Source organism: Trematomus bernacchii, unplaced genomic scaffold (assembly GCF_902827165.1).
Source record: "Trematomus bernacchii unplaced genomic scaffold, fTreBer1.1, whole genome shotgun sequence".
NCBI classification, from domain to species: Eukaryota; Metazoa; Chordata; class Actinopteri; order Perciformes; family Nototheniidae; genus Trematomus; species Trematomus bernacchii.
Window position 1 is genome coordinate 2079312 of NW_022987840.1, and position 19594 is coordinate 2098905.

At 38.1% G+C, this 19594-nt stretch overlaps 4 protein-coding genes across 11 annotated transcripts; 1 reads left to right on the top strand and 3 right to left on the bottom strand.

Annotated features, from left to right (window-relative positions):
• The first annotated feature begins 30 nt into the window (after positions 1-30).
• On the top strand, positions 31-7539 carry lim2.5 (lens intrinsic membrane protein 2.5). 5 transcript variants are annotated; one of them, XM_034112681.1, is made up of 5 exons: positions 31-2781; positions 5527-5739; positions 6524-6673; positions 6864-6998; positions 7366-7539. In XM_034112681.1, exons 2-5 carry the CDS (start codon positions 5562-5564, stop codon positions 7425-7427), a joined length of 525 nt encoding a protein of 174 aa, XP_033968572.1. In that variant the 5' UTR covers positions 31-2781; positions 5527-5561; the 3' UTR covers positions 7428-7539. The 5 variants fall into 5 exon arrangements, with proteins under 5 accessions (XP_033968572.1, XP_033968574.1, XP_033968575.1 ...); XM_034112683.1 differs by having other exon boundaries at positions 31-2565; positions 2662-5739; XM_034112684.1 differs by having other exon boundaries at positions 31-2014; positions 2662-5739.
• A 223-nt stretch (positions 7540-7762) lies between these two features.
• On the bottom strand, positions 7763-8668 carry si:ch211-231m23.4 (free fatty acid receptor 2). The gene has a single exon (XM_034153419.1). It carries the CDS (start codon positions 8666-8668, stop codon positions 7763-7765), a length of 906 nt encoding a protein of 301 aa, XP_034009310.1.
• On the bottom strand, positions 8590-14248 carry LOC117468514 (myelin-associated glycoprotein-like). 3 transcript variants are annotated; one of them, XR_004554494.1, is made up of 12 exons: positions 14168-14248; positions 13105-13461; positions 12593-12892; positions 12229-12492; positions 11291-11560; positions 11109-11205; positions 10982-11023; positions 10840-10896; positions 10679-10720; positions 10534-10590; positions 9529-10315; positions 8590-8675 (listed from the first exon to the last, which is right to left on the bottom strand). XR_004554494.1 is itself a non-coding variant. In XM_034112680.1 (12 exons), the coding sequence occupies exons 1-11, from the start codon at positions 14208-14210 to the stop codon at positions 10180-10182; spliced, it is 1665 nt and encodes a 554-aa protein (XP_033968571.1). In that variant the 5' UTR covers positions 14211-14248; the 3' UTR covers positions 8590-8675; positions 10134-10179. The 3 variants fall into 3 exon arrangements, 1 of the variants encoding a protein (XP_033968571.1); XM_034112680.1 differs by having other exon boundaries at positions 10134-10315; XR_004554495.1 differs by lacking the exons at positions 10534-10590; positions 10679-10720.
• Positions 14249-14869: 621 nt separating this feature from the next.
• On the bottom strand, positions 14870-19329 carry LOC117468534 (myelin-associated glycoprotein-like). 2 transcript variants are annotated; one of them, XM_034112717.1, is made up of 7 exons: positions 19312-19329; positions 18226-18936; positions 17706-18017; positions 17134-17448; positions 16542-16620; positions 15496-15592; positions 14870-15408 (listed from the first exon to the last, which is right to left on the bottom strand). In XM_034112717.1, exons 2-7 carry the CDS (start codon positions 18545-18547, stop codon positions 15139-15141), a joined length of 1395 nt encoding a protein of 464 aa, XP_033968608.1. In that variant the 5' UTR covers positions 18548-18936; positions 19312-19329; the 3' UTR covers positions 14870-15138. The 2 variants fall into 2 exon arrangements, with proteins under 2 accessions (XP_033968608.1, XP_033968607.1); XM_034112716.1 differs by lacking the exon at positions 19312-19329 and having other exon boundaries at positions 18226-18576; positions 18864-18936.
• Between the last annotated feature and the right edge of the window lie 265 nt (positions 19330-19594).

Here is a 19594-nt window from a genome sequence, read left to right on the forward strand (position 1 = left end):
TTTAGCTTATTATTATTATTATTCCTTTATATGAAGGAAACCTGAAATGTTTCTTTCCTTTTTGCTATCACTTTACAACCATGCTGTTCGTCTTGGTCACACAGAACCTTATGGAACAAAATGCACAATGCTTTATCATCTCACTGATGAAGGCAATGCTTTTGATTTAGGTTTATGTTAGGGCTGAAATTGATTTTTGCGTTTCTTTGAAAATAAATTGCAGTATCAATATGTAATGTTAAAAAAAAGCATATTAACAGTTAATGTAACTTAACGTCTAACACTTACATTTATGGAATAATAAGCAAGGTATTATTTGAATGTGTGCTGCAACAGCAAACATGTATCCCAGTGAATCATTATGTGTATATTCAAGACCTGAATTAAAGTGGTATTTTTGCAGTCTGCAATTTGACTTGCTTCATCATGGAAGTATACATATTTACTTTCTATATTTGTTATATTTTGCATGTGTTGTTGCAGGCTTTTCATACATCCTTTGTCACAAATTGTATTGGGTTAAATCTCAACATCTAGGCTAATAATACTTGTCTTTACATTCCCTTTTTCAGCATGTTGCAATAAACTATAATTCTATCATCTTAACACTGTCTTAGAGACTGCTCCCCACGTACTTTCATCAAATGTTTCCATATGGTTTATAGACTGATACGGATTTTCCTTTCAGTCAACAATACACGTGATTTGATAACAATGTGTTTCCATATCTTGAGTTATTAAAGTAATCTTGTGATTATTCTTTCATTTGATCCAGGACAACTAAGTTTCTGCAGCGCCACACAAGACATGACTGGGGGAAACAACTGCCAAGGTAACCCTGTTTTAAAATATAGTATTCAATTACAAATGCAATTAAATGTTAGAAATATGTAAAACATGTTTACAGTTGAAATGCATAAATGAGAAGCTTAGAGTATTAACTAGCCTGCATTATGTTAATGCTTACCCTCATTTCTGTGTTCTGCTGCTGTATGTTGATTCACCCCTTGCCATGGGTTGACGGATAAACATACAAAGCCTTTGTAAAGATGTCCGATCTGTTCTATTTTCCTCCATAATTCTCTGTTGTGCTCATCATCATGCTATACCCTACAGTGTGTCTTACCATTACATCCTATTATTCTCTTTCACTTGCTTGCTCTTTGATCAGCCTCCTCTCAGTTTCCAGTGATGTGATGCTCGGTGAATTGAAAAGTTTCTCTTCAGAGTCAGGTAGCTAACTTCACAGTGTGTCCTTGGATCACCCCTTGTTCTGTGTTGTCAGTATTCCAAGATCCTTCTCAGTACTATCACTGCACTTTTTTTTAGTCCACAGCAGCACACAACCACACAACAAAGGAGGCATTTACAGGTAGAGCTCAACTGCTCAACATTGCCCCCTGTAGTAAGTGACACTCGATGATCACTAACGAGACAGTCCAGCTAAGAAAAGTGTACAAGGTCCAAGGGCATAAAAGTGAATTCTCTCTTTTCAAATAGATATTAGAAATCCATATTTTATTCATTTTGACCTTTTTTCCCCACTGTAAGTTCAAGTGGAGGAGACACTACATGTGAAAATTAAATTCATATTGAAACAGAAATATTTTGTTGACATTAGAAAGCACTTCCACCAAAGCAGTCACACATACAAAACAAATGTACATACATGTACATTTTCAAAGCAACGTGGAATTAAATACAAAAATGACCTTAATGTTAAATATAGACAAATAATGTAAACTCAGGGGGCCCCAAGTTAATCCCATTTCTTCCCACACACACACACACTTGATGATCCCTTACTTTTGAATGTTTTATAGTGCAGTAGTATTTGAAACAGGAACAGCAACTAAACCTTTGATTCCTCAGTCGGGAGCCCACAGAGGGAGGTGTTTTCAGGTTGACCCATGAGATCAGACGCCCCCGGCCCTCACCTCTTCCCTGCCTCTCCTGTGGGAGACACAGAGTGGAGGATCATGGAAAGGCTTCAATGACAGCAGCAGGCCAACCAGTAAACAGTGCCCAGTATGACCTACTGTATGATTGAGAGGGACAGTATATGTTTTAGGAAAAAAACATATTCAAAAAGATGTTTCCATCATGGCGATCGGATGCCTTATACATAAGTGCAGCAGATGGTGCTATTGTGCAGTGCTAAACACATCCCATCACATAAAGATTCTGAATAGCTATTGGTAAGATCAATGATGTAAAATACTTGACAATTGAATTGACAATGCTGCACGGCTAAATATATGAAGATATGTTATTAGCCAAATCATTTTAAAGGCTCAATCCACAAGGATGCAACACTAACAAATATAAAACACAGGAATGGTAAAAGCCAAAATAACTCCAAACAGATTGGTATAAGTAATAACCCCTACTGACCGCCACTGAATGTTAAAAAAAGTTATCAATGTTTCCTAATGCTGCTAGTGTTTATCTTACACTTTCAAAAAGGAAATGGCGCGCCGTGGGATGGTTAAATGAGGAAGTGCATGATAGTTGAGGATGTGTGACATTGAAGATAAATTGGTTTACCTCGAAATGGGTTGCAAGGTCATTTACCGGTTGCATTTACCACATACTTGTGATATGTCCTGCAGTTAGAACAATTGTAATAACATCATATTTTTTGTATCCTCTTTTTTCCAGATACCTCCATTTCTGCCATCTCTAAATCTCTCTGAACAAGACGGTGGTTCTGTTTATTGCAAATGTTTCCTTAGCATATGCTGCCGATGGTAAATAATCTATCAGCTGCTTCCTGTGGAGGTCAGTAAAGGTTATACCTAATTCTTGACACACCAGTGTCCATCTCTTTCTCATGTCTCAGATAACCAGCCATCATACACATTTATTATTTAATCTAATAGGTGATTTTCATGTGGAGGATTTGACCTGGTGCTTGGTTTCATTCTATCTCTATTTAAATGTTTCTACACCACCAACGGGCAAATGCAGATTACATATTTTACCTGAACAGTCGATATAAAAACAACCCACTCACCATATTTGAGTTGTTTGTTTTTTAAGATCACTTTGGTAAAGGGCATGCTTATTACACAAATGAGGAAGCTGAAGTGTTCACAGTAGGAGAATGAGTCAGTAAGATACACATAACCACAAAAGTAAGAACGATACTTTACTGCTAGAGTTCTAATGTACCCCAAACCCAAAATAGATATGTGAAGTTTAAAGATAATACTGATTTTGTTTTAGTTTTCCTAGTATGAGACTTTTTTCATGCATCCACCTTAGAAATAAGCCTGGTACCTTGTGTTTTTATCTTTTGCATTATGCGTTATCAAGCAGGGTATGCTTATTGTATTGTATTATAAATCAAATTACCTACAAAAATCCCGTATGTGGAATAATTAGGTAGTTAATTACAAAAGATGGAATCACTGCTCAGGTGTCCCAGAGGGCATTTTCCTGAATATTAACACAGACCATCTGACATGTAATTACCTGTGCTCAAATTACTTTAATAACCTCGAATAACCCATCCATCATAGCAGCTGTTAATGCTTTAATGAAGTTGTGTGAATAACATTGGTACGTGTGTATTATATTTGTGTTATTATATGCATGCCAAATATAGCTTGTATTATATGAACACTTTTTCTTATTCAGTATTTGGCCGCCTTTTACTGTCAGTGTTTCTGCAATGGTGTTACATATTCAGAGTGAACATGTTAAGCACTCTGTTTTTTAAGCAGCTCTTTGGTCATGGGTCTGTTGTAAGCGTGTCCCTGTAACCACACCCCAGCCACAGTGAAAGAAAGTGTGCGCTTCAGCATGTTCCATTGACCGCTGCAGTACTGCAAGCCTTTGCATATCCACAGTTCCAGAATGCCATATAGAACAACAGACAGGGACTGTAGTGCAGCGCCCTCGTATACCACACCCTCCCCCATCACCATCCATCCCCCTCCCCTCTCCCCTGACCCCCCAAAATACTCCTATGTAGTTCGGTGTGAAAGAGTCACGTGACTTTTGGCCCACCAGCTCAAGTGCATTTGTTCTGTGCTGATTGTTTTAGAGGATTTTGCCTCCATCAACAGAAAAGTGGAGGGGATAACTTTTTGGAGTTCAGCCTAGAGATTCCTCTTTGACGTTTCGCTCTCTCCCAGCTTGCACTCTCTCTCACTCTTTCCCTGAGGAAAGGCTGGTACTTAAGACGGTTAATTTATCCTGAGAAATTCAGGTAAGATGATGTCGGGTCGTTTGTTCATTGCTGCTGCCACTTAGATTTGGGATACAAATAATAAAGTAGATTGCATATCAGAACATGTTAACCAGAAAGTGTATGTCTTACAGGTGGGCCTAGAGGGCCTCCGCCATGTGAGAGTGACAGGCTTTCAATACATAGCTCGCATTATCCACATGCAATGTGCCTTTTTTGCATGAATGTGTGATGCATAAATTGTTTTTTTTTTATTACATGATACATTTCTCATGGTTCTTTGCCATTTCTCTGGTTCCTTTCATGTGTACAGAGACATCTAAGCTGTTTACACCCCTCCACAAGAGTAGTGATGATGCATGTTATCTCTGAAAGCTCGGAGCTAAAGGGATGCCATTGGCACAGATGTTTGACATGTTCTGCTGTGAAAAGCTCATTTCTCTTGCCATTTCATATCAATCTTTTGTTGTCATACTTAAAACATCAGTTACGGTCTGTGCAGCTTCACAGGAGAAATGGTTTAACCTAAGGGATATCTTTTAGGAGTTGGACACATTTCTCAAAAGTGACCTTTCTTTTAAGCTATAGTTTTTGTTTGAAGCCCTTGTTCAATATTTAATTTGTGGCTTTATTTGTATCCTCTATTATCTTTCATATTTTCTTCAGCTATTTGCTGATTTGGGTTTCATGTGGTTGGTCTAGGTAATTGACATATTCAGTTAGTGTAAAAAGCATGTTCAAACAGATAGAGTCCATATGAGCTAAATATTGTTGTTGGTATGTTTACTCTGTCCAGTCCAGCAGCTCTCAGGGATAGGCAAACACCCTCATGTATATTTGGGCAGCTTCCTCCTTGAATGAGGTACACATATTGCTGAAACACATCTCTATGACACAAAGGTCACACAGAGTCTACCAAAATGAGTCAGTATTTGAGGAAATGTTGTGGTAAACACTGCTGCCAGGAAGTTGTGTAAATGGTTGGAGTTAATGGTATGTGGCAGTGAAAATGTTGTTTTAAGCTCCTAGGCCTGCAGGGTAATTCTAAATAGGAAATGTAAATCAACGTCTTCCCTTCATTAGATACTAAAATGGTGGTGTTTTAACTGTAGCTCAACGATAAGCCCCCATTTTCACCTGTGGCGGTGTTGGCTCATATCACAGCAGACTGACTACACTTTGTTCCTGCCTCTGCATCCTCTCCTCAGGCCATTCCCGTCTCTTTAATACATCTCCTACTGAAAAAGCTACAAACCCTGTTAAAAAGACTAACAATATTGCTACAAGTACACTTGCAACACTGACTTTCATCTTGTTTTTCTCCTGCACAGTGCATAAAGCCTAGACCACTTTCCTAGTGTCACTCATGATGCACAGCTTCATGGGAGGGGGCCTCTTTTGTGCCATTGTGGGAAACATCCTGTTGGTGGTGTCCGCAGCCACAGACTACTGGATGCAGTACCGTCTGTCCGGCAGCTTTGCCCACCAAGGCCTGTGGAGGTACTGCATGTCTGGCAAGTGTTACATGCAGACTGACAGCATTGGTAAGTGGGAAATACATTCTTCTTCCCCTAATAATTCCCTTCTGTCTCCCTGAGTCAATAACACATTTTGAGGTAACTTTTTCATGACTTCCAGGCTGAGTAGAATGACAGCAACAATGGTGGAACACATATTTACATCTTTTACCTAACAATAAGAGTCTAAAGTCATGCTGGCAGCTCTATAAAGCTGTATTTAGTTGAATGCTAATGTCAGCATGCTAGCATGTTCACAAGGAAAATGCTAATGTGCTGATGATAAGCATGTGTAATGTAACAAGTTAACCAGCTTTTTAGCATGCTAAAATTAGCTTATAATGACTTAATACAAAGAAAAGATGAGGCTGATAGGAAAGTTATTAGTTTTGTAGGTATTTGGTCGAAAGGTATTGTTAAAGTTACATTTTGGCCTAATGATCAAATGTTCAAAATGTTTTAGTGGTGGACTGATATAACTATTCCTTGAACATTCATATCTGGCTACACATTTAAATACTGCAATAATATAGTATACAAAAAAGGAATAGCATCTTACTGAAGTAAAATCAATAAAACCCTTTTAAAAGTTTAAAATGATCATTCCGATTAACTGTAAGTGACAGGCTTTTTTAACACTTCATAACAACATTTCGTAGTTTGGATGTGTCTGGAGTTAAATTGGTCAGTTTCATTTCTAGCGAGTTTTCAAATGAAATTACATTTTAGTATGAAACTGTTCATATACAATGAAAGGTTTATCATGGTTAACATAATATTCTATATCATATCTTCGTTCTCTCTCCTACAGCCTACTGGAATGCCACTCGTGCTTTCATGATCCTTTCTGCCATGTCATGCTTTGCTGGCATCATCGCAGGAATCCTCTCATTTGCCCACTTTTCGGCCTTTGAGAGGTTCAACCGCTCATTTGCTGCTGGGATCATGTTCTTTGTTTCAAGTGAGTCAAGGATACAATTAACCAAATTACGTAATTTTTTTTTTCCAAAACATCTGCCATTATTATTGAATTTGTATATCAATAAAGTTTACTACACCTGCTATTGAAACTCTTCCAACTTCCAACTCAGATGAACTTAACTTTTACGGATATTATTTTAATATGTGTCACTCTCTGCCCAATACGACAGCTCTCTTTGTTCTGCTTGCAATGGCCATTTACACTGGAGTGACTGTGAACTTCCTGGGCAAGCGCTTTGGGGACTGGCGCTTCTCTTGGTCCTACATACTAGGCTGGGTGGCACTGCTCATGAACTTCTTTGCAGGTTTGTTCAAATGAAATAGTGCAGTAAAGTTGGTGTAAATACTTTCTATATCAGTTTGACTATTTTTTTTTAAATATGACATTGTTATTTGCACACAGAGAAAACGTTATAAACCTTAATTAACAGCTCAGCTCAGCACACAAACACTTACATGTTCTTGAATTTTATTTATAGAAATTGTTGGTTAGTACAGACTTTTTAGCTTTTATTTTGCACTTAAATGCTAACAATACAGTTTTCAGTCTCACACATCAGTAACTTTAACACAAGAGAATATGTCTTGCTGTCAAACATTGTGTATTACAGGACAACAGATTGTTATAGTGCCATAAACTTGTGGTAACATGACCTATGTTTTGTTTTGCAGGTATATTCTACATGTGTGCCTACAGAATGCATGAGTGCAGAAGAGTTGCAGGCCCACGTTAAAGTAAACAGGAAATAATGTGTCAAGGGTGCAAAGAATAACAATTCCCTTTCGAAAATTGAGAATTAACTGTAAAATAATAAAATTTGGAATTTGCTTATGCACCAAAGATAACTTGTGGTTTTGTCATAAAATGTTTTGTTATGGAAAGCAGGTCATACCCTTTGAGCAGGATGTTATAATCTTAACATAATATTGTGTTACTTATTAACAGCAAACCATTTGAGACGTGGTTTCATTAAGGAACTGAACTATTAAAGCATAACAAATTCCAAAATAATAATCATTATATACAATACAACAAGAATATTTCAGCTGGATGTGTTGTATTATAGACTTAGCTAGAGCTTGTGGGCTGTTGGCCTGAAACAGTGAATACACACTTCTTGAAAATCAACTTTTTACCAATGCACTGGAAAGTGGAGGAGGAAAAGTAGGAGATGATGGGATCAATACAGGTGTTGAAGGTGCTAAGCAGCAAGGTGTAGTGCCTCCATTTGGGGCTCTCACCCTGTAAGAAACCCATTAAATGAGAGAGGTTGTACGGCAGCACACAGATGAGAAACACAGCTAGAGTCCCCAAGGCCATGCCGATGGCCTTCTGCTTCTGCTTCGGGGATATCCTGGGGCGACTGTACAGGATAACGATGCAGCTCAAGTAGCAGTAAACACAAATTAAAAGAGGTATTAGGCAGAGCACAAAGAAAAACTCCAAACGTACAGGGAGGAGGATCGTCAGCTGCTGCGCCGTAAAGTTCTCATAGCAAACATCGGAGTCTTCGCTGGACAGGGATGGTAGGTGCTGGGTAATGAAAGTGATGCTGCAGTGTGCTGTTGTAATCAGCCAAATAGCAGCACTGATAATCATCGCATACACAGGTTTCTGCAGCTTATGATAGGTGATGGGGAAAGCTAGTGCAATGTAGCGAACCACACTGACTGCCATTAGCAGCAAGGAGCTGCTGTAGATTGTTGAGAAGAAGATAAAGGAGGTGATGGAGCACAGGGCACTGGATAAATGCCATTGCATGCCTGACACTGCCTCGTGCATCTTGAGAGGAAGGATGATCAGAAAGAGCAGGTCAGAGACCGTCAGATTGAGAAGCAGGATGTCTGTTAAAAGGGGCTTGGAGTTGATCTTGACGCTGAAGGCGTAGAGAGCCACGAGGTTTGTTGGGAGGCCAAGGAGAAAGGAAATGATGTAAGCTGAGAGAATGACCTCACTCCTCACCCCTGGTTCCATTTTTATCCTATTCCAAAGAAAAAAGAAAAAAACGGAACTCAAAACATAAAAGGTTACAGAAACAGTTGATCAAGTTAGTTCTGTTTTTATATCACTGACAAGTTATTAAGCAATACCATGTGATGATGTGACCATGGTCAAAAAAAGAAACACTCCTGATACATAATGAATTATGAAGGCATATTTGTTTAAACAACCACATCATTGGGACAGAAGATAGGACGTTTTGAATTTGGGTTGTATGAGGTACATCTATAGTCAGTGTAATACCTAGTATTAGTAGAATACATGGTGTCGAGTGGAAAAAGGTTGGACTATAGACAGAGGAGCTAAGTAATGCACTGCAGAGTTTTTGGGCAGCAGAAAATATATATTTTAGCAACCTAAAAAAAGGCCAACGCTATCAGTTTAAATGTACACTATATTGAGAAAATATTCTCCACTTTTGTGCTAGACATCCTTTTATGTTGGTGAACTAAAACCCTAATATTGCTCCATCCCCCTTTTAAAGCCACCACTCCTTTGTCAAAAACAGTAATTTCACAATGCAGAAGATGAGAGTTGCTTGTCTAATGCTGCCTCAATTATTTAGGTGATTTGTATAATTATGTTTATTCGTTGACTCTGAACTTAATCATCAAACACTGTTTTTGTCAAAGTAGCATTTTGTCTTTAAAGAGAGCATAGATAACAACATAAATTCCCCGGTACCTCATACAAGCCCTCTATGATTACAGAACAATTTAAAAGAAACAAACCATATCGGCTCTCAAGCTCAGGTTCCAAAAACCAGATGTGGGAATTTCATTAGCAAAGATAATCTGAAATGTTTGATTAAATAAATAATTGTATTTACTCACATACACTGGACGTTTTCTCAAGTGTTTGGCCTTCAAATAAATAAAGCTTCGTGCTGTTTGTCTTGCTGTGCGTTTCATCAAAGACAATATAGTTCAAAGATGAGCTGATATAAAGTTCCAGAAACAGCCGGAAACGAAAAGTCCCTTTCTATTCCGGTATGACTCACTGATCTTATTTTTACATCGAGCAATGAACACACACCCATTGGTTAATATTAACCAAAATGCAAAAGTCATGTTGACTTTCATGTTAGGCATGTTATTTAAGGACCCAGTGGATCTCTACAGTAATAAACCCTGATATAAACATTTGAATTTTATTAGGACAAGAGCCTGCTTTTATTTGCAGCTACGCATAAGATCAGATACAGATAAACAGATAAACAAATTATTCTTCCTTATCATCATGGAAACAAAACTAATAATGGCAATAGTTACAAAAAGCTATCTCATTTGATTCTTGGAACAATTTGGTGTTACAAGGTCTTCTCCTGCTAACAATCTCATCTATGTATAGAGTTTTAAAATCTTGAATGCTACTTTGAGTGACACACGTGATGGTCTGGATCATGGCATCATTTAATCATGAGTCTTAGTCACTGCACCTTTGCTTGTGGCTGTATTTTGCATTCTCTTCAGTAAGCCATTTTGTTATTGTGGTGCTGTTGAGCTCTGGTTGGTTTTTTTCATATCTTCCAAAAATTCATTGTCATAAACACAGGAAAAACTGTCCTCATCTGGGCCTTTATCTGGTCCGCATGGTGATAGCATGTCCTCAGCTTGAAATCTGATTGAGAGAGAGAGGAAGGGAGAGACAAAGAGCGGTAGGGGAGAAGTGGGTAAATGAAAACCAACTTGATACTCTTAATATCTTCCATTCTATATATTTTTTGTTTGAGGTGTAAGAGAAAAGACAACAATAAATTGGACTACATGTAAAACAATCTATCTGTTTTGTCAGTTTCCACCTTATACATACATTGGGAATACAATAGTTTTATTTACCTTTCAATGTTGCCATATCTCTCTTCTTGTTCTGCGTTGTCAGGTAATCTTTGTTCCCTTGAAAAAAGAATGCAAAACAAAAAGATGTGATTTGAATTTAGCAATTTGAAATAAATAATAGACAACTGATACATTCCAGTTTTACCTTAAAACGATATCAGTGTTGCACACAACGTATGCTGGCGGTCTGTGGATAATACAACAACAATAGAAAGATTATTCACAGCTCTACTGTACAATCTATCCGTTTTGTCAGTTTCCACCTTATAAATATACATACATTGGGAATACAATAGTTTTATTTACCTTTCAATGTTGCCATATCTCTCTTCTTGTTCTGCGTTGTGAGGTAATCTTTGTTCCCTTGAAAAAAGAATGCAAAATAAAAAGATGTGATTTGAATTTAGCAATTTGAAATAAATAATAGACTGATACATTCCAGTTTTACCTTAAAACGATATCAGTGTTGCACACAACGTATGCTGGCGGTCTGTGGATAATACAACAACAATAGAAAGATTATTCACAGCTCTACTGTACATGTATGTACATGACAAAGAGTGAAGTCTACCAACCTGTTTCTCGATCTTTTCCTGCAAATGAACATTGCACTTCCAAATAGCAAACCAATTCCTGGGATCACAAAAGCTAACAGCCAGATATACGTGGAGGCTGTGAAAGAAAAATATAAATAAACAAAATACTCTTGATCTGCCTTTAAGTGCATGTAGTTAGGGGAAACACAATAGTGACTTACATCTTTCTACGGACAGCAATTTTGTGTTGCTGCCCAGGTAGTTAGTGGCGGTGCAAGATATGTTGGATTGCCTTTGAGCTGCACAATTTATTTCCCCAGAGACTACATTTTTCTTATTTGTGGAAACAAAGCTGAAGGAAGACGGAAGAGTGTAATTTCCATCTATGGTCCAATGTATAGAGGGGTAAGGGGACGCTTCAGCGCTGCAGACACACTTCAGACTTTCCCCTGTCAGGAGGCAGTAGGACTCAGGTACGATTACAGGGGCATCTAGAAAGACAGGATGTAACGTTAACTAACAAGTAATCACAATCAACCTCTACAATTTATTGTATGATATTATTCAAAGATGCATTGTCAACAAGCTTATAACATGTTTCCTTCAAAAAAACATTTTATGTTTTTGTTAAATATTTGTAGGGGATTTTAATGGCTTGTTTCTACAACGCATACTGTACCACATATCATCCATTGTATGAACGTGTGCAGGCTAATCACAGGAAGCCTGCACCCTGCCTATTTCTTGCTTGATAAACTTGAACTGTGTCTTTGCTGTTATTATTTACACTGTTAGTTTTGAAAGAAAAGGTATAGCTTATATTACAATTTGACACAACTGAACATATTTTAACGCCATATAAAATATAACCAATAAATGCATAAAATAAAAATAAATGTGCGGATGGTTATTCTGTTAAATCAGCACGTCGGAGCGGAAGGTAAGGTTACATTGCAATTTGCAAGTAGCTTGCTATGAATTGTGTCAGGTGGTATTAAATGACCAGGCGCCTTAATGGATGTTACATTTCTCTGGTGGTGTTGTTCAGTAGCCAGCTGAGCAAAATCTTGGTATGAATGTTTAGCACTGGGTCCTGAGTAAATTAGGATTTCATCAGTACACTAGAGAAATAGAGGACATGGAATATGATTGTTTTTACATTGAACGTCCAGATCCAACCAGTCGGACTGCCTTGTTCCAATGTCATTGTAAGCGATGCAGGAGAAAGAGGTGTCTCGCGTGATATTGTTGAAGGGTCTTTTTTTCTCAGTTGAATTTATTCCCTTGATCTGACCCATCTGTCTTCTGAGCCATTTGTACGTGTGTGGTTGTGGGTTACAGTCAGCACCACACTCCAGGGTGACGCTACCACCCTCCATCACTGATTCCTTTTGCTGTGTCAGGGTCACATTCACAGGTTCATCTGTAGAGAAAGAAAATCACAACAAACAATACATATGGTTATACCTGGCAAGTGAATCTACTCCTGTAATTACTTTGACCATGGTAAACTGCACACTTACATAAAATGTTGAGTGTTATCCGTTCACTTTCTGAGGTGAAGGTTTTGAACTTTGCAGAGCACCACATTTTGCTGTTATGCATTTTATAGGTTGCTAGTCCATGAAGTGTCTCTGTATGCCACCTCTGGGCCTGTTCAAGCGTGCCATTAGTCATTGAAGTGGAGTCGTTTAGAAATTGACTTTTGTTCCAATGAAGGGATGGGGGTGAGGAAGGGCAGGAGTGCTTTACGCTGCAGTTAGCCTGGAACATCTCCCCATTCACTATCCGTTTCTGAATCTGCATTTTAATAGCGCGTCTCTCTGGAAGTAAAAAAAAAATGATAATGGAAAAAACTAGTAAAAGTATAGATACAAAACTATACATTTTTAGATTGACAATTGTGTAAACATGTAAAGAAATGTCATATGGGAATTATATTTTCCAATGGCATTTTTCCCTTCACTTTATATCTCTCACCCTGGTTAACCTGGCATTCTTATGATAATAGTTTACAAATACTTAGCCTACTTACCAACAGAGATAGTTACAGTTTTAAGATGGAATTTCTGAGTTGATTCAGAGTCTGGTTTGATCCAAACATAAGTTTGTAGGTTGTTGTCGGATGTTTTTACATTATCTATCATCAGGCTGCAGTTCCCCTCTGAAGCTTCACCCGGTATTGATGTGCGTCCTCTGAACTGTTCTTCCACTGCATTGGGACTACGCCCATCATACACAACAGGATATGTTATTGTATGGTACTGGTACCATATGACCCTAGAATGAGGTTGTGTCTGACATGGCACCACAACACAGCTCCCCTCCACTGCAGTAACTGTGTTGGGTACGGTGATGCTCCAGCTGATCACCTGCTGAAGCATTGAAATGCCTTCGTGGGGTGAGAGGAGGGGGTAGTTTAGAGATAACAAATGTTAGTTGCGGTTGGTCTATTTTGTGATGCTACTTTTGGTAATAGATGAGAAAGTAATATACGTGACAACTATGAATTATTCTGCACATGTAACTGAGAGAGCCGATTAACCACAGCGCTGAGTGTGCTGCAGTATTAGAGACATTTAACCATAGCAGAGTGACAGGAAATCATTTCCTATGACTTCTTGGAAACAAAAAGTAAAAATTATTCTAAAACAACCCATATTATTTTTAAAGCCGTTTTCAGCTAGAATGTATTAAAACATATAAGGACTTTACATCAGCCTTTTTCTTCTATGCTGATACACTACATTGCAAATTGGCTTCAAATGGTGTGCTAATGCAGTTTACACCACTTAAGCCTTTTTTTTGTTTAAATGTAACGCGAGTAACTTTACACACAAAAAAACAACTGCAACTGTGCAGTAATAATAATGTTGGTAGTAATGAAAGTAGTAATTGCTATTGATTTGTCTGTATTTCATAATTTTTTTGTTTTATTGCTGCTTTTTACTTTTTCTATGTCTCAGCAAAACTCTCACATTTGGTATAGGCCTAGTTCTCTTAAGATGAAACTCATATTTGAAGTACTAGCTCATTGTGTTATCTTTTAATCTTTAAAATGTAGAGAAGAAACATAAACAGATAAAGCGTAATATTACCAGTAAACAAGCTGAGCAGTCTGAACAGAAGTGCAGTCCCCATCGAAGAAAGTAGTCGCTGTACACATTTAGTAAGCCACCTTTAACATCAGAATTTCTGAAACACAGCAGCGTTACACATGTTACTTTAATTACAGTTTAAAATATTTGTGTTATTTCTGTACATTACTTTGGTCTTTTATACTGTGGTACAGGAAACTGTATATACCTAGCAGATGTTTGATGTCGAGTCACATATCAATCATATAAGTTACTGCAAATCCTTTAGAGCAGTCACTTTTGAACACTTAAAGGCCTGAAGCACCTCATTATCAGAGTAGCAATTACACACTATTATTCTGTAGTACTGTATTGAGAATTTGAAATGTAGGATTCATGTTTTAATTGAGTTGATTGACAGGAGCGCTTACCTTGTCTGACGATCTGCTGCATGTGTCTACGATTGCCCACCGATGTGTAAGTTCACCGCCGCCTCTCTACACCCACCATGGTATCAGTATCAGACAGGAAACTTGCTGACCTTATTTAAGGCAGTCAGCCAGAGCATTGGTTTTCTGTTCATGTTAGGCCTGTGACCATATATAGGACTGACATATACAACCAGTTTACTTTGAACAAAAAACTCAATGTTAAAAAAGAATAAGCTTCATAAAGAAAATAAACCACACTGACACTGAATTTTTTTTTCAAAAGCAGGGACTCTTTTAATTAACACATGCCAACATCAATATATGAAAGAAAATACAGTGTCTTATAATAATATGCATTACACAGTAAATAATGAAAATGTTTCATTATTATTAATCTAAATATATATTTCCCATCTCCAGCATTGCTCACAAAGCTTCAGCACATGCCTCTTTTTTTATTTATGTATTTATTTAATTTATTTTATGCATACAAATACATGAATATCAGAAAAGAGAAGAGATGTTTTATGCCAGATCAGAGTCCTTAATTTCTCTGACCTTTCACCTCTCCTCCTCCAGAGAGGAGCTTCCAGGCTGATGCATGTCCACAGAGTTTTCTGTCTTCTTCCTGGTATTCCGATTCACACTAGAGTAAATAACAGTATTGCCTTTTTCCTTTTCTGAGCTTTTACAGGCTCCTTCTGCATTGTTTGGTCTCATGCCTTGCAAGTTGGTGCTGTTTGGCTCAGAGTTGATTGTAGGGTGGGCGACATCTGCCTGTCTCAGCGCTTCGCTGTTGACATAAATGTCTTCTTCTGTTGTGTTTGGTATCTATACAATTAAAGAGACAACATCAGTGCTACTCAGCTAACGGTGAAAGAGAACTATAGAAAACTGCTTGGCTTTAAGTCAATGTACCTCATTTCCCTCTCCACTCATTAGAAGTTGGCTCATAACTCTGCTGGTGTCCCCCGTGCATTGACCCTCCTGAAGGTTGTGTTGGGTCCGCCGAATCCTGGCAAAGGCAATAGTACATTCAACTTACTATTATGTGTAATTTTTCATGTATTCATCAACAGGATGAAACCACTGATCACAGTGAAAGCACAGAAAAGGAAATAGCTTAAAGTGGACCTATCATGCTATATTTTAATAATATAGTGTAGGACCATACCTATATAAGGCATATTTATACTTTTTTCTTTTCAAAATACCAAACAGATCATGCATTTTAGCCATGCCTCATTTTGCTCAATTTGACATTTTTTAGATCTGTTTTAGCAAGGGTTGATTCTGTGAGCAACAGCACCATCTAGAGGCCTGGCATATGTACTACAACATCTCCAGCGCTTTCGAACGGCAATGCCGTGGTTGTCTCCTCCTGATTGGTGGAGTTGGCCCAATAGCCTAGCGCCACTGTCCTGACGTCAGGAAAGTGTTCAAATCTGGATCAGTTTTTATCAGATCCGTTGCAGCCCCTTTTTTAGAGATTTGGGTATGGAGGAAAATAGAGAGGGTTGTGTTTTCTGACACTTGGTGAGTTCCCTGGAACACCGGGGACACATATTCATGTATAAAAGACGTACAAAAGTGCATTTTGCATGATAGGTCCCCTTTAAAGGAACTAAATGTCATGGTTATGAATTTAAACTCTGTTAAGGGTGTTAATTATAAGATAGTAGCCAACCAAGTGGAGGTTTAAACTATCAAAGTGATGAGATGTGCATGTCGGGGATTGAAAGTGCTGTTTGACATGTTTTTATAATATACACCAGTGTTGGCAGTGATCCTTTATGAAAAGGCACATTTCCTCTTCCTCTTGTCTTTCCTAAAATCATTGTTATGAAGGTACATTTTGCAGTTGCAATTTGAAAGTACCCTGTTGAATGTGTTTTAATGAATAAAGACGCAAACAAACACTGTACTGGGCACTATAAAATATATAGTGCAACACTTTACCCTACCTGATAACAAACAGCAGAGCACAGACTAGTACTAGTAGAGTGAAAACTGTGGTGATGAAGACTGGAAACATCACTCGATCTGAAACAAACAAGGGACAATAAAAGTATAGGAATTTATTAATTGGATAACAGTTTGGACTTACTCTATATACAGACATTCCACCAGCAGTTGTTAACTCAAATGTGTTATCACCACTCATCACCTCTTACTCACTTTTAACTTAAGTTAGCAGTATGCTAGATAGAAGAAATGAGGGTGTGTTCACACCTCAGGAAGTCACACCAGAATTTCCATCAATTTTCACACATTTGTGAAATGTGTTGAATAACAACACTGAGTTCCCCTGCCACATACAATACCCACTCCCACTTGGTTATCTCAGGCATTTCTGGTCATTTAATTCTTTCAAAAATGAATGCAATACTTAATAGAAACCAATCCAAAAGTGTTTCAAACATAATTGGTTGTCTTACAGTGTATAAACCTAGTTCATAGCTCAATACACAAATAAATAAATATCTTGATTTCACGGGAATATCCGTAAATCCTAGATTCCAGCTAACCAATAACATTTGAAATCATAGGACAGACCTTGGCTGTTTGCAGATGTTTCAGGCCCAAGGCTGTTGACACAGAATAGTTGACTGGCAGATCCCAGGAAGTTGTAGCTGCGGCAGAGCAGGGTGGAAAGATCCCTCTCCTCATGTCGACTCACAGCAATGGTGCTCCTCAGACCTGTGTCATTCAGAGGCTCATAACTGATGGAGAACATGTCAGAGTGATTGACAGGTGACCCATCCAAATACCACTGTAAAGTGGGAGAAGGGTTTCCAGCGGTCTTGCAGGAACAGTTGAGCTGGGCTTCATCTTTGGTGCAATCAGATGATGGCAAGATCTGTGGAGCAACTTTAATGGATGTAGAGAAAACAGATGGGTTATAGTCAAGAAAAGTCTCATCTATATATCTGAAGGTTAAACAAATGTCAAGATTTAGGGAATGAAATAATAATTGAAAAGTTGTATGTGAAAACTATCAGAATGCACATCACAGAGATTCATTATTTATTTGTAGACATTTAACTCAAGGTTTTCTGCGCTGAGTCCAAAAAGTCAATTAAAAACATTGGTAATAATGAGTTTCAGCAGAGGACAAGTTAACCTACATGAAATATTAGCTGTTAATCTCGTGCTAACAGCTGACTCAGCACTCCCTTTCTGTTTGTTGTAGGTGGCTGTACAGGAAATGGTCTTTCCTTGATGTTGGTGAGAAGCCGTGAAATTCACAACAGAGGTCTTGACTTCAATTTTGTCCTCATTCTCCTGCAGTGTCTCCTGACTGAGCCCCAGGCCGGGGGTCCATGTCAGAGTTGGAAGATGAGACCGACAGGGAGCTGGAGCGGAGCACACCAAACTCACCGAGGCTCCCTCCTTCACCCTCAGTGTGGAAGGAGTCAGAGTCGGTCTGGGAGGGTCGTCTGGTATGAAGGTACATATTAGATTAGATTAGATTACTTTATTGTCATTACATAATGCAAGCAGAGTGTACTTATGAACCATCCGCTGAATACACAGTCATTCCCTGTCTTTCATTACACTATTTTCAAATTGCAATAAATGCAAAACAATGTCAGGTCGGTTCTACAAGGGAAAATTAAATTCAAATAAATAGACTTTAGAACCTACCTTTGACTGAAATATTCACGGTTGATTGCAAAAAATCATATTTCACATTGTTGCATTCCAGTCGAAAGGCATATGTATTGCTGTGAGCAGTTTGCATGTTATTTAGGGTTGTGGTGCAGTCTTTTTTTGTCAAGTTTCCTATCAGTGTCCCCTTTATTGTAGTCTGTTGTGGATCCCTGCTGTTGAACACAACGGTTCCTTGAAGAATTTTCCATACTGCTCCGCATGTGTTATCCAACTTGGGTTTATATATGTTGGTTACGTCAAAGGAGCAAGGGATGGTCACACAGGATCCACTGAGAGCGTCTATAGTCTGTGGCATAATCACCTTAAACGTTTCACACAGGGCACCTAGAACACAACAAACACATATCTGAATAAGAGTTCATCACATTTTACAATGATGAGAAATCGGGAGTATTTTTTGCTGACTCGCTTACCAATAATCCAGAAAGACAACTGTAAATAACCTGCTTTTAGGTTTAAGTACAAATTATTAGCCATTTAAAAAAACCTTGATTAGCTCTCCGCAGACTTATTTTTTCTGCAGTATTGCATAAACCACTGAATGTGAAGCAAGTAAGAGTTTTTATACATTTTAGAAGAACTAATGAAATTGTAAATTAAGTTTAACTCACCTTGCAGCAGGGAGACGGTGAGAAGGACAGTCAGAGCTGTTGCCATCTTTGTGTCTCAGAAGAGGTAGAAACTCTGGAAATATATGCAACAACATTTAGAGCATTTCATCCCTTATTAACTCAGATTTTTAGTTTAGGTTTCTTTAAAGGCCATCATTTGAACAAAATGTATCTGGGCTTTAATTGAACAATTAAATGTATAATTTCTCGATTAAATACATTATTTCCCAAACTGTGCAGTCTTTAATAAAACTTTGATTCAACAAATGGGTAATACTGGTTAGAGCTGAGGTAAATTAGTATATGACATATTTTGAAACCAGATATAGGATAAGACATTTTATATCAATACTTTGATGATGATGGAACGTCAACACTTTTAGATTTTAGAGTATAGTTTTAAATAAATGTATATTATTTGATATGTGCCATTTAGATGAGGACTTACCTCTTACTAGAGATGTTGATGTTTAGAGAAGTGATGTGACGCTGCTTTTATAAACAGTCTGCAAGACGTGTAAATGAGGAAGGGCACATGTGTACACCCCAGCACGTGCACTCGCTGCACCAGCACTGCGAGGGGGACCCAAGTTCCCATCAGCAAAAACACGTCGGTTTGCTATCCTGGCTCCAAAATGGTGGAATGAGCTCCCCATTGAAATCAGGACAGCAGATAGCTTACACATCTTCCGGCGCAGACTGAAAACTCATCTCTTTCGACTCCACTTCGA

Bases quoted from the DNA above. Each gene is read 5' to 3' on its own strand.
- lim2.5 (XM_034112681.1), top strand. From the start codon at position 5,562: ATGATGCACAGCTTCATGGGAGGGGGCCTCTTTTGTGCCATTGTGGGA. The intron at 6,674-6,863 runs GTGAGTCAAGGA...CCAATACGACAG, and splicing joins GATCATGTTCTTTGTTTCAA to CTCTCTTTGTTCTGCTTGCA. The intron at 6,999-7,365 runs GTTTGTTCAAAT...TTTGTTTTGCAG, and splicing joins GCTCATGAACTTCTTTGCAG to GTATATTCTACATGTGTGCC.
- si:ch211-231m23.4 (XM_034153419.1), bottom strand. From the start codon at position 8,668: ATGGAACCAGGGGTGAGGAGTGAGGTCATTCTCTCAGCTTACATCATT.
- LOC117468514 (XM_034112680.1), bottom strand. From the start codon at position 14,210: ATGGGGACTGCACTTCTGTTCAGACTGCTCAGCTTGTTTACTG. The intron at 11,206-11,290 runs GTAAGTCACTAT...TTTCTTTCACAG, and splicing joins ATTGCTGTCCGTAGAAAGAT to CCTCCACGTATATCTGGCTG. The intron at 10,591-10,678 runs GTAAAACTGGAA...TCTTTTTTCAAG, and splicing joins AACACTGATATCGTTTTAAG to GGAACAAAGATTACCTGACA.
- LOC117468534 (XM_034112716.1), bottom strand. From the start codon at position 18,909: ATGGCAACAGCTCTGACTGTCCTTCTCACCGTCTCCCTGCTGCAAG. The intron at 16,621-17,133 runs GTCTGTCCTATG...TGTTTGTTTCAG, and splicing joins AACATCTGCAAACAGCCAAG to ATCGAGTGATGTTTCCAGTC. The intron at 15,409-15,495 runs GTACATTGACTT...TTAATTGTATAG, and splicing joins TGAGTGGAGAGGGAAATGAG to ATACCAAACACAACAGAAGA.